This window comes from Chrysochloris asiatica, unplaced genomic scaffold, assembly GCF_000296735.1.
Source record: "Chrysochloris asiatica unplaced genomic scaffold, ChrAsi1.0 scaffold00055, whole genome shotgun sequence".
NCBI lineage: Eukaryota > Metazoa > Chordata > Mammalia > Afrosoricida > Chrysochloridae > Chrysochloris > Chrysochloris asiatica.
Window position 1 is genome coordinate 380,185 of NW_006408573.1, and position 14,649 is coordinate 394,833.

General features: G+C 42.2%; 1 protein-coding gene across 1 annotated transcript in view; it reads right to left on the bottom strand.

The window, feature by feature from the left end:
- TOX3 (TOX high mobility group box family member 3) overlaps window positions 1-14,360 on the bottom strand; it is a 173,699-nt gene extending 159,339 nt beyond the window's left edge. The window contains exon 1 of the mRNA XM_006863514.1: window positions 14,086-14,360. Within this exon, the coding sequence (XP_006863576.1) occupies window positions 14,086-14,172 (87 nt within the window). The 5' untranslated portion in view covers window positions 14,173-14,360. The remainder of the gene's footprint in view (window positions 1-14,085) is intronic.
- Window positions 14,361-14,649: the final 289 nt, after the last annotated feature.

Genomic DNA, 14,649 nt, shown 5'->3' on the forward strand with positions numbered 1-14,649 from the left:
GGGGAGTGATAATAGAGAAGGAGGCAAGGGGTAGATTTTGCCTACCCATTCACATTCTCAATCTCCCATTCTGTTTGCTTCTCCCTCCCATGGCTCTCCACCCTTCTAATTCTTCCTTCTCCTATCACTTAATCTTCCACTGAAATATGTATCGGACTCTTCTGTCATCTTCTCTTGCTGCTCAACTCAACAAAGATACTGCCCAGCCTTCATTTCAACATGAACTCCTCTCTGTCTACAGCCTTCATTTCAACATCAACTGACCAACTCTTGCTTCTTTCTCCCTGTAATGTTTGTTGCATTCTCCGGATATCTTGAAAATATCTTCTTCCTCCCCCACCTTCAAATTGTCATCCTCCACCTACTTACCTACCTACCTATATACACACAGCTGTACACACACATACGCAAACACATTCACACACATACGTGTGCAAACACACATACCAACACTTTATAGTATTTGCTACATGAAATCTTGTATCTTTCACCAGACATTCTAACACCTCTAATTTGGTCTCATTCAATCCCAACTCCCATATCCTATAAAACTTCTACAAAGACACAAGCTCATCTCCATAGATTGTTTCATGGGAACACCAAGTGGCATAGGACTCTAATAGGAAGCCCTGCCTAGAATTCTCTCGTCTCTAAAATCTGACTTCTCCTACTTATCCTATTCCAAGCCTGACTCCTGTCTAACGTCATCTCTCAGTGAGCTCCCTCTTATGATCTCCTAGGTCTACCTACACCAATCACTGGCCTTTTACCTATAAACATCACTCTTACATGCAAATAATTATGCAAATACATACACACATTTCACAGCAGAACATACACAGATACACACCTGTCCCTGCAATAAACTATAGGCTTCCTGACGTGAGGGCAGAACATATCTACCTATCTCAGCTCCTAACAAGAAGGGCATTCCTAACAAGTCAAGTGCTTACTAAGAACAATGATGTTAGTCTATCTCTGTGCTGGATACGCACAGGAAAATTCTGGCTTTCACAGAGAATCTAAAAGCGTAGACAATTCAAGTCCTCAGCAATCTTCAAAGTCATCAAGCTTCACTTCATTTAAAAATATAAATAGGCTTTCTCCTCCCCCATATCCACTTTCCCTGTGGTGACTTCCACATTAGTACTTTGCTTTCCGTTTGAGAAACCATTGCTCCCACTCCTGGGCCACGTGGTTGCCATGGGGATAACGCATTTCCCCCACCAGAGATAGGTATGGGCCTTGGAGCCAGGCATGAGATCAAAGTCTGCCCAATGAAACTTGGCCCAGCAACCTTGTCTAACAAGTGGGAAAGAGCCGGGGTCCCTCTTTGGGAGGTGGTGCTATGAGAATGTGGCTTGGAGCTACTGCTGGGCATTTTACCATCACTTAGTGTAACCCGAATGAGGAAGAAGCAAGCCAATGAAAGAAGAGCTAGTGGAAGAAGGTCTTGATGATATCCTTTGAGATTCTGGATACAGCTATGCCTGAAACAAAATTTAGCCTGGACTTTCTGTTTGAATTGAAGTCAGTTTGAACACTTTTCCCACTTGCATCCAAGAGAATTTTCCTAATATTACAGTTTTAACCAGTTCTCCAGTAAATCCTTTTATTTGATTTTTTTTTTTTTTTAGCAAGCCAAAAAAATAGTTTCTCATTGAAGAGGGAAGCATAAGAGAGCAGTGAAATACATCTAAGTATTTAAGTGCTAGTATTTCTAGGTTTAACTAATCCTTTTTAAGAAAATTAACTACCAACCAATCATATAGATTTCTTAAAAATTTTCTAGTTAGGTCAGCAGTTTGGACTTTTGCTTCCCATACATAGGAGATTCTTTTGAAAGAACATAGAACTTCTATTCCTTTACAGCGGTGGTGTTGGTTTTGTGCCGTGGAGTCGTCGGTTCCAACTCATAGCGACCCTGTAAAGGGTTTCCGAGGCTATAAATCTTTATGGGAGCAGAAAGCCTCATCTTTCTCCCACGGAACAGCTGGTAGTTTCGAACTGCTGACCCTGATGTTAGCAGCCCGATTCGTAACCTCCACTATGAGCCATGGAGTCGGTTCCGACTCGTAGTGACCCTGTACAGGGTTTCTGAGGCTGTACATCTTTACAGGAGCGGAACCCTCATCTTGTACATCAAAATCCCTTGTTCATTATACGTTAACTATAGAAATCACCTGGAAAATAAAATATCACAATATGGCCCAGTTACTTGTACTACATCCATTGAAAATACAGTTTAAAAAAAACTCATCATTTTTAATATTCTTCGGTACAACTTTGAGAAGCCTTGGTGGTATAGTGGCTAAGCACTCAACTGCTAACCAAAATGTCTGAAGTTCAAATCCCCCAGCCATTCCATGAGGGAAAACATGAGGCAGTTTGTTTCTGTGTAGATTATAGCCTTGAAAAGCCCAAGGAGACAGGGAGCTATCCTGTCCTGAGGGGTCGCTGGTTGTTGGAAGCAAAATCCAATGGCAGCAGGGTTTTTGGGTTTGGTTTACAATTCAACCCATGTAGGAAAGGCCATTCTAAAATTGGGAAGAAGGGCCTAGAACTTAAAATCTACTTCCCCATTGAGGCTATAGTCTTCAAATTTGGCTTTGGAGTAAAATTAAACACTTCTTGACATTCATCATTTTTGCCTAAGCTTAAGGATAACCAAAATGCTCAAACTATTCTCTTAAAGAAAGCTAATTAAGGTAAGGCTAAAGATAGAATTCATGTCAAACATGAAAACCTAGTTTCCAATGGTTGGTATGCTTCACAGAAGCCTGGACCATATTTAACAGAAACTGGCTCCCTGCAAAACAGATTAAGGATACAATCCTAGGAAACAAAGAAAACAAAATCATCTACTTACTACAAAGGAAGGAGATAAAACCTGTCAGAAGTTCATGCCAACCTTGATTAAATGCCTCTGTGCCTTATATTTTAAGCAGGGCTTTTTCAATAGACTTGAATCCACCCCTCAAAATGCAAAGGGACTTCAAAAAGTTCATGGAAAACTCCCATTATTGTTTAATTCCATTTTTCCCTGAACTCCAGTGCCTCCTCATATGTACACCTGAGTTTACAGGCATAGCAAAAATCTTGTCCTTTCTTAATAACTACACTAGAAATCGGGCTGCGAACCTAAAGGTCAGCGGTTCGAAACTACCAGCCGCTCCGCGGGAGAAAGATGAGGCTTTCTACTCCCGTAAGGATTTACACCCTCGGAAACCCTGTACAGGGTCGCTATGGGTCGGAACCGACTCGACGGCACTTAACAACAACAACAACACTAGAAAAAGATTCTACAAGATACTCACGACATCATTAGTGTATGATAAACTTCCATTAGAAATTATACTTCTAACATTAAAAAAAAATTTAATTAATAAATTGCTGCCATAATTTTAGACATGGTTCTAAATTTGTATTCTAAGGTTTTCATCATTAATAGCAAGTTTTGGTTTTATTTTTTCCAGTATCTATGTGAGTGTACGCACACGTACATATGGAGTCCTGGTGTGGCACTTTGGGATAACCACAAGGTTGGCGTTAAGTGCCATCAAGCCAGTTCTGACTCACAATGATTCTGTACAGGATTCCCAAGGAGCTGTCAGTGGGTTTGAACTGCTAACTTTGTGGTTAGCAGTCCAGTGTATGTATGTATATTAATTGATTTTGATCAACTGATTATGTGTTGTGGAGTTAAGTTCCAACTCATAGTGACCCTGTACAGGGTTTCCAAGGCTGTAAATCTTTATGGAAGCAGAAAGCCTCATCTTTCTCCTGCAGAACAGCTGGTAGTTTTAAATTGTTGACCTTGAGGTTAGCAACCTGAGTCTTAACCACTATGATACCAGAGCTTGTATATATGTTAAGTGCCTTCAACCCATAGTGACTTTGTATAGGGTTTCCAAAGAGCAAGTGGCAAGCTTGAACTGCTGATGTTGCAGTTCAAACCAATTTTGCAGTCCAGTACATTAACAACACCACACCAGGACATATATACATATATACACACACACACACATATATGGGAGCGTAGTGGTTACGAATCAGGCTGTGAACCACAAGACCAGCAGTTCGAAACTACCAGCTACTCCACGGCAGAAAGATAAGGCTTTCTGCTCCCGTAAAGATTTACAGCCTCGGAAACCCTGTTCAGGGTCGCTATGGGTTGAAACCGACTCGACGGCACTTAACAACAACAACAACAAACACACACACACACATATATATATTCATTGTTGTTGTTAAGTGCCCTCGAGTCGGTTCCAATACATGCAACCCTGCATAGGGTTTCTGAGGAGCAGCTGGTGAGCTTGAACCGCCAACGTTCAGGTTCAAATTGACTTTGCAGTCCAGTGCATTAACCCAAAGCACCACACCAGGATATATGTATGTGTGTGCGTGTGCGTGTGTGTGTGTGTGTGTGTATGTATTGTTGTTAAGTACCGTGGAATCGGCTTTGACTCATAGCGACCCTACACAGGGTTTCCATGGCTGTAAATCTTTACGGGAGCAGAAAGCCTTATCTTTCTCCCGCTGAACCACTAGTAATTTCGAACTGCCGACCTTGAGATTAGTAGCCCGATTCATAACCACTACGCTACCAGAGCTCCTTGTATGTATGTATAGGTATATATAATATATAAAGTACATAGGGAACACTTTCCTCATGTGGTTGAATTTCTGGGTGAGCTTGAAAGATGAGTCTCATGGAACATTTCAGTCAACTGATATAGTTCATAATGTTCTATAGCTTAAGTTATAAAGCAGTGTTGTGGGTCTTAAAAGCCTTTGAATGGTCATTTATGATACAACTACTGGTCTCTACTTGTCCAGGGCAAACAAGAAAGTAAACCAAAGACTCAGACAGTTGAAGCTCACCAGCCGCTCCTCAGAAACCTTTTACAGGGTCACTATGGGTTGGAACTGACTCAACGGCACTTAACAATAACCACTACCACCTGTCTTAATAAGGATCACAACTGATGGACATGATAGAAGTAAAATGTCAAAAAAAAAGAACCTCAAAAATCCATAAAATAAAAAGACAGATTTAACAGACTGGTTGAGGCTACAAACTCCCCAAGACTACTGTCCTGTGACAGTCTTCAAATCTAGAATGAAAATAATACTAGAAGTCATCTAGCAACTAAACAGTATACTGGCTCAAAAAATAATGAGTATTACGCATAAGTACTTCGCTCCTTTTCAACAAATCACCTATAAATACAAACAGTAAAACAGTAAACAATTACGGTAAAACAAAAATGAGAATGTAAAGGTAAAGGGAAACTAAATTAATGGAAACAGAACAACCAGAATGCAAATAATGAAAAAGTTCCCCATTCTGATGAATGTCACTAAACAACTTCTGTAGAAATTGCTAAATGGGAATCTAAACTGTTGTGTGAACTTTCACCCAAAACACAATTTTTTTTTTTAAATTTTCCAAATAATCATTAAACTAGAAGGACTATATGATAGTGCATGGAGTTTTGGTGTGGTGCCGCGAGTTAATGCACTGGACTGCCAGGTCAGTTTGAACTGCAAGGTAAGTCGATATGAGTCGGGACTGATTTGACAGCATTTAACAACAACATTCGAGTGCATATACGCTCTTTCCTAATTTACAGCATTGTTCAAATAGTACAGTAGGAGTCTCAAATTTTATTTTTTAAGAAATAATCACTTCTTAAATTATTTCTTCACTAACTATAAATTTCACTAGCAAATATGAACCAACCCTACAGACCGAGACTACCTCCTTGCATCTCCTGTCTTCAGACTGCGGAAGGAGTCCATTGTGCTATAGAACACACGATTTGCATTTCAGCCTCAACTTCCTTTCAGTTCCAGCGTGCTGCTGCTGCATCAGTGGAATGATTCAGTGGAAATAATATCCCTAAATATCAAAAATCAATTGGAAAAAAAAAAAATCAATTGGATCTTTTCTTCAAAAGCAACTTCTGTTCTGGCCCCTCTACACCTGTGCATCATTCTTCCAGATCCCAAGTTCAAGCACCCTGACTCACCCAGAGGTATTCCTCTCCTCTCCATAGATTCCATATTTCTGTCACCCAGGTTCAAATTCTTCTCACATTATATCTCAACTATGTAACAGCATCCTACCTGGGCTCGTCTTCTTTACTCAAATACTATGCTAATCTAGTCAAATGATTAGATCCATCTTCACAAAGTACAACTCCAATCAAATCAAAGTTGGCATATTTAAAATTCTTCAAATGCATTCAGTAGCAGACACTATAGGTTGGCTGATATTTTCCCAACAGTCTTCTTCCTTGCTAACAGAATATCAATTGGACTCACTTTATAATGTGCCCAGCAGCCCCAGAGGATGAAATGTAACTGATAAGTCAATCAGGAGGATTTCCTTCTTTTTCACCAATGATTAGCCTAGAATGGCCATGTAATCCATTTCTGACCAATAAGATAAAAGGGAGAGTTCAGCGGGACTGTTTTTAAGAACCAGGCGGGTACAGCTCACACTGGATGACACTGTGACACCAAACTGACAGTCCATAAGATTGTTGCGCAGTGTTTCAGAGGAAATTTATATTTTATACAAATATCACTATACTTAATATAACCACAATGTATGAGTATGCCTACTAAGGTGAAACTCTATGTCCATTTACTATTTGAACCAATGAGGCACTGCGGGTTATTGCACTAGGCTGCAAAGTCAGTTTGAACAACAAGGTCAGTGGTTCTAGCTCACCAGCCACGCCTCGGAAACCCTATACAGGGTTATTATGTGTCGAAACCAACTCCATGGCACATAACAACAACATGCTACTGTCAGAGCCACCATTATTATGCAAATACAGTAACACTTCGAATATCAACACTATTATCCAAATACAGTAGGTGGTTTCATATGCACATTCTACTAGCATGTGCTGTTCATTTTTTTCGTTATTGACAGTGTTTTATATTGCCCAATTTTGCCAAATGTTCTGGTTTTTCAGCTGTAAAACTGTGGTAATAGTATTTCTCAACCTACTTCAGTAAACTTTTTGAGAGTTAAATAATAAACGGAAAGGTGAAAAATCAAAAAAGGCTTCTGCTCAGTTACTAATAATGTAATAATGTAATTCAATGCAGAAAGAAATATTACATTTAGTGCTATAGGATAAGGACTGGACCTCAATGTCGGTTTGAACCACAAAGTCGGCAGTTTAAACTCACCAGCCACTCCTTGGAAATCCTATACAGGATCACTATGAGTGGTACTTAAGTATCAACAGCAGATGGATAAGAAACATTACCAAGGAGCTCTGGTAGCATAGTGGTTACGAATCGGGCTGTGAACCGCAAAGTCAGCAGTTTGAAACTACCAGCGGTTCCGCGGTAGAAAGATGAGGCATTCTGCTCCCGTAATGATTTACAGCCTCGGAAACCCTGTGCAAGGTCGCTATGAGTCGGAACCGACTCCACGGCACTTCACAACAACAACAACAACAACAAGGATTCTGTATGGTCTGGTATGGTCCCTAGGGGGGCAGTGACCCCATGAGTTACCGAATGGGCAACACCAACCCTAGAGACACCCCTGAATACCACCATTACTGTGCTTTCTGTTTTGCATGCTATATGTGAGGATGGAATTTCCAGTGCTACAGCAGCCACCTTGTTACCATGAGGAGACAGTAGAAGAAACAGAAAATCAGAGGGCCCTTGAAGGCATCATTAAAAGATCCAAAATAGCTGAGACTGCCTACTTAAAGATTCCTTTGTAAGAAAACAAAGGTCCTTGTGATTTATGCCACAGTTTGGTGAGATTGCTACTTGCAGCCCAATGCATTCTTATACTAAAGTAAATCCTTATTCTAAAACCACTCTAGGCCACAGTACTCAGCGTGCTCTGCAGATCCTCAGCGTTCTATCCCTGGAGGTCCCACCTTGGATCTACCAATCAGAAGCTCTAGAGGTCCAGAAGTCTTTGACAATCATCTCTAGGTTTGAGCATCACAAATTATGTCTTTTCACGTCATCTACTTCCCTCCATAAGGCGCTCTGGAAGCGTAGTGGTTACGAGTCGGGCTGCTAACCTCAAGGACAGCAGTTCGAAACTACTGCCAGCCATTTGCGGGAGAAAAATTAGGCTTTCTGCTCTCATAAATATTTACAGCCTCGGAAACCCTATATAGGGTCACATGAGTCGGAACCGACTCCATGACACATTACCACCACCATCACTTCCCTCCATACACAGGAAGTTCAAAAGTTTGTGGAAAAATGGAATGAGAAGATCATTCTTCCACAAACTTTGTGAAGCCCCCCTCATACAATGAGTTACACTTGGTCTACATGCCTCTAGTAAAAGCAACATCATTTCACCCAATCTAAGTATTATCCATTGCTTGTCTAATGTCATCACTTAGAGAGACTGCTCATACCTTCTTACTCATATTTTCAAACTCAGATGCTTCCTGAGAGCAGAGGGGAATAGAGTGCTGAGTGTGACAACCAGATGATAGAAACACAATGAACTATGGGACACACCACTACATGCCATGTGAAGGGCAAACAGAAGATACCATGCAACAATCCAGGTCTTGTTGTTGTTAAGTGTTGTCGAGTCGGTTCTGACTCATAGGGTTTCCGAGGCGCAATGGATGGATTTGAACCAATGGCCTTGTGGTTAGCAGTCCAATGCTTATCCTACAGTGCCACACCAGATTCCATAGATTAGTTTACCCAATTCTATTTCTAACCCTAGTTGCAAACTGGAATTGGCTAATGAACTTTTAGAAATCTCTAATGCCTGAGTCCCATCCCCAAAGATTCATACTGAGCCATTCAGGGACAAGGCCACAGCATGAGTATCTTTTACAAATCCTCCATCCATTACCAGGTTTTCTAATGTACAGAGGGATGAGAACCCACTGTTCTAGAACCACTTAGAGAAACATTCTAAAACCGACAATCTTTCCAGTGATAACATCTTGTTAACTGGATTTTCCTTCTATTGCCAAGACTCGAACAAAGACAATCATTATCAAAACAAAGGGTCTGATTATCCAGAACCAAGTTGGCAAACATATTTTAGGTCTTGTGGGCCATATGCTCTTTGTCACAACTATTCAATTCTGTAGGTAAAATACAGGTAAGAGCTGTCGTAAACAATACGTTGAAAAATACATGGCTGGGCTCTAATAAAACTCTATTTATGGACCCTAAATTTTTAATTTCATAAAATTTTTAGACAAAATTATACTATTTTAATTTTTCTCAACCATTTAATGGTAAATACATTCTTAGTGAGCAGCCCATATAAGAACAAGCAGTGGGTCAAATGCTGTCTATAGGCTGCATTTTCTTGAAGCGAAACACGGAGCCTTATTAGCATAGTGGGTTAATCACTGGGCTGCTACTGCAGAAGAAAGACAAGGCTACTTGTTCCCAGCAAAGATTTAGAGTCTTGGAAACCCCATAGAGCAATTCTACTCTGGGTGGCTATGAATTGGAACCAATTCAACAATACTGGGTAATCTAGAACCATCTCCACTGACTGACTTGGAATATAAAACAAATGACAGAATCCCAATTATCAGATTGTTGTTGTTGTTAAGTGCCATAGGCTTGGTTCCGACTCATAGCGATCCTGGGTTTCCAAGAAGCAGCTGGTGGGTTTGAACCACCAACCTTGTGGTTCACAGTCTAGGGCTGATCCTACAGCGCCATACCAGGAGTCTCAACGATCAGATTAGAGGTGTATTTAAAATAGTTGGGCTCTCCACTTTCTCCACTCAGTCAACTAAACTATCCATGCATGAATCAAACTGTCCATAAAAACCATAAATGAGCATAAGCCATAAAAGAACTATTCAAAGACTATTTTTAGATCCTCATCTGCATATGAATTTGTCTAAGACAAAAGCTGCCAAACAGGAGTGCACAAGCCTGTTTGGGGAGGTCCCAATCTGCATAAGCACTGGACTATAAGGTCAGTTTAAACCACAAGAACGGTGGTTCAAGCCCACCAGCTGCTCCTCAGAAACCCTGTACAGGGTCGCTATGAGTTGGAACTGACTCGACAGCACTTAACAACAACACCAAGTCTACTGATATCTTAATTTGCTGCCAACATTTAAAATTTAGGGTATTTCCCATAAAAATCTTTACAAAATGATTACAATATGTGAAGATACTGGTCTCCAATGATGGCATGGCAACCTAAAAGGGTAAACAAAGCCACCCCTTTAAGTGGGGCATGTTCTTCAGTTGACCATAAACTACTTTTATATAAGTTGACTAACTATCCCTATGGACGTTTGAGTTCATGATTCTAGATCTTTATAAAAACCTTATTTCTCCTTCACAAAGTGGCATCAATATCTTGTTTGAAGACTTGACATGGAAGAAGATGGAAATCTCTCAATCTGTTCAGAAAATTCAGCACCGCAATGCTCCACGCCCTAGAAATGAAAGCATTAGCTCTCTTGCTAGAAGAGTTTCAATCAAATCTCTTCCTTAAACTGTTCTCAATTTGAACCACAGTCTGAAATAGACAAATGACAAATTGATTCAGTTCCTTTTACCATTCAAGCTAGTGAAGGTAGAGTCCCAATGAGGTAGAGTAAATGCAAAAATACCAAAATGTCTTAATTAAGCAGAGTGACCAAAAACACACAAAGCAAGGTCTGTGTGGCTAAAACGTAATAATCAAAATATAAGACTAATCTATTGACTAAGGGCAATTAGTTAATAGTCATATTTTTAAGGGGGAGGGAAGACATCTAAGAATATACAGAAAAAGCTAGTAACCAGTAAGGAGAGTCTAGTACAAGTTCATAATTAACTTACTGTGTGATTTCATTCCATGTTAAACACAATCATTTCACTTTGGGGTAGCAGACTTCTGAAAACTACATGCTAACCCGTATGTTTGCATATTATTTTCTTACGGGTGAAAAGACAGACTGAAACCAGGGAAAGAAAAATTCCAGCTATATTGCTGGTGGTTCATCAATTCACTTGAGGAATATACAGCGCTTACTTTTTAATCTATAGGTTTTAGTTTAATTTGATAGCCGCGTCAGTAAAAAAAACTGTTTAAACAGATTTTCCACTTGAAATTAAAATGGAAATTAGCCCTTAGAAAATAGAGATGGCTTCAAGTTTATACATCAGTGCCTGGTTCATGAATTATTAACTGATTTTAATGATCTTGACTATATTTTATTTGAAGTTATTCTACTACTTGCAATGACTTTTGAACCCTCAAAACTCTTTCATCCCTTCTCCATAGACAAGAGTACACTTTCATGGTGCTGACATTTAAAAAGGACCCATATTCTCACAGATTGTAAAGATAATACACTTGCATATAATTTATACAAAGGACTCTGGTCATTTGTTAAAGAGAGAAATGAATGAAGTCCTATTATTCACGGTTTGTAAATAAATTTAAAGATAAGCGCTAACTCTTGACTTGCTAAGCCCAGGATTCTGGGTTTCTTCTAAGGTCTCCCAGATGGCCATTAAAACAAGAAAGTGCAAAAACATACTTTCTCCTGAAAACCTTATTTCTCAACAAGAAAGATAACATATCAAGAAAAGTCTTGGAGAGATTAAAAAATTCCAGGCATTTTCATATAAAATAAATGCACGCCTTTGTATGCTAGCATTTATGTTTTCAATATAAACCTTTAATGAATAGTACCACTTCACACACAAGTTAGCTGTGAGAAACAAAATGCTATAAACTTTTAATTAGCACGTGCTGTTTTATACTCATAAAGTTAATACTTCCTCTTGTACTGCAGTCTCTCTATAAAGAAAAATCGGAGGAAATAAAATTGGGTTTTTTTGCTCCTGAAATTAGGACTAGCAAAATATATTATTGTGGCTAAGTTTAAAGTGTTTTTTACTGCGTTAAGAAACAGATACAAACATTCCTTAAAATAAGCACCACTTGGATTGCTACCAATATGAAGCACTGTATCTTTCATAAACTGGTTCCACACAGCATTTAGGACCACCAGATTGCTGAATTACTAAGAAAGCAAGTTATCTCAGGCAAATAGTTGCATTAAGAGAATCTGACAGCAAACCAACTGGCATGCTCACTCCTGAAGTTGACCAACATTTCAATAAATAAGCTGTTTTCAAGCCTTATATACTCTCTCTGAAATAAATGTTCTGAGTTTAAATGGACTCAAAATAGCCTTTCTCAAAAAATAAAGAGCTGATGCACAAAACACCCACAATTTCCTCTGGTCCCTTGAAGTCCCCCTGGGATCCTAGTGAACAGAGATTTGCCACGCTTTGCAGTGACTGGATTAGCACAATAGCTTTCTATTTTGGTGTTATTCGAGTGTTGCTGATCTTAAATCAGAGAAAGAAGTAGTTACATTAGGCAAGGTAATGGTTTCCAAAAATAAGAGCATGCCCAGATAGACAAGGCTTGCATATACACAAACCAAGTTGTAAGGAGATAAATAACACCCCGCTGGAACAATTAGGTGGATTCTCAGAAACACTACGTACTTAATTAGGCTGCCTAAGTCCCTGACTGAGCATACATGGGGAACTTTTTAAAACATTTAATAACCTGAGCAAATCCAAAATCAGAGGACACAAACTCAACCTTAACTCTGGCTACAGGGGATACGCCTTTCTTTGCTTGTTTCTCTTTATATGCTTAACAAATCACGCTTAGCCACTGCGACCACCAAAGAGTTAGAACACACTAAGTAAAGTCCCTCTGTTCCATAGCTGTTAGGAGGTCTCTTCAGTGCCAGACGCGGTGCTGGTGAAAGCTACACGGGGCTGAGCGCTGAAAGACCCGAATGGTCTTTTACAAACTTCAGCACCGGAGTTGGGAATGGAGTATAAACAAATAGACGGGAACAGGGCACAGCAAAGTGTTCCTCACTCAAGATACAATTCCTCCTCTTCCTGTTATTTATTCATTAGTTTTCTATAGCACCTTTCTTTCAGCTGGCGCCTTTATTTCCTCCTCTGTTATCCAAGCAATCATAAACAAACTACGATGTAAAAGGGGGGAAGAGGGAAAGAGGGAGGAGCAGCGAGAAAAGGAAAGAAAACCACATTCAAAAGGCACAGAGACCATCCAGAGCCCAGCTCTTTCTCTGAATTTCACCCTGGGGTGATGCTTTCCCCAAAGTTAGTTCCAGGTGCTTTTTGAAGGATTAAGGATACAGAACATGGGCCTAGCCCAAGGCTTAAGGTCCTACCAAACTCACAGCTCTGATTTGCCAGCTGGCCTGCTAGAATCCACCTTAGAACACCTGAAACTATTTACTGCTCCTCGAAGTTGAAGGAGATGATGGAGGTGGGGTGACCCTCGGGCGTGAGGTGGGGTGACCTTCGGGACTGGTGTGGGGGTCTTCAACACCAAAGTTCTCGAAATGCAAAACTTAACACATACACACACACACACCAAGCAAAAAAAAAAAAAAAAGAGGGGAACTGCTAGCGCTAACCTGGAAGAACTGGGCACCTCCATACCGTGGTACAAAGGGCCCAAGCCAGGGAGCAGCAAAGGCCACCTGCGGGGGTCCCACGGCTTCGTCCCTTCCTGGTCCAGGGGACGCTCAGAAGTTTGTTCCCTTCCTTCCCTAAGCAATCCCAGGGTTCAGCTCTAGGGTGGGTACGTGAGGTAGGATAGCCTGGGAGGGGGTGAGGTCATCTGACCGCGAGATCGGGGGCCCAAGTGTCGTCCCCTCCCCCCCACCTTGGGGGGCTGAACTCTTGTTTATTAATAACAACAAAGAATACCATGCGAATCCCCTCTTTCAGTCCTCGGGTGGTTCTTCACTTGTTTGGTGCAACAAAGGGGGGTTGGGGGTAAGAGGAGTGCTGGAGGGGCAGAGGGGAGCGCCAGCAGAAGGACCGAAAGGAAGTGGTGAGAAAATGGGTAGAAAGGAAAGAGGGGGAGAGTTGGACAGAGATGAGGGCGCAAAGGGAAAGGCGTGGAGAGAAAGGCAAGAAGGGAAAGAAAGTGCAGTACGAGGTGAGCTGGAGCGTGGGGCGCGCCAGGATGGGGAGGGGCTACCCTCCCGACGCCCCCCGGCCCAGCCCGGTCACCTTGCTGTAGCCGTAGTACCCCAGGCACTGCGCGAAGTCCAGGCCGGCGGGGTCCCCGGCCGCCGCCGGGTAGAACCTCACATCCATGCCGGAGTCGGAGCCGGGCCCGGGGCCGGGGGCCGGGACTAGAGCTCGCCGGGACCGGTGTCCGCCTCCTCGCAGTCTCTAGATCCACCGTCGGGGGCACCCGGTCGGGGGCGCCAGGGGACTCTGCGCGGGACTCGGGGCTGGAGGGGCGCCGCGACTGAAGCCGAGGAGCCAAGAGCCGCTGCCGCCGCACACAAAGGCGCGGCCACGCGAGCCGCGGGAGAGCGGGAGGCGGCCCGGGGGACGCGCCCCGCCGGGGCACCTAGGCAGCGCTGTGCGCGGGCTGGGAACGCGGGGCGCGCGGGACGCAGCGCGGGGGCCTAGGGCGGCGTGGCGAGTTCAGGTGCGCTGGGCGAGGCTGGGACGACGGCGGCGGCAACGGCGGCTGGCCCCGCTCCTCCTCCTCCTCCCCGGGCGGACTGAGAAGAGAAGCCGCGGAGACAAGGGGCCCGGCCCCTCCCCTCTTTCTCCCCCTCC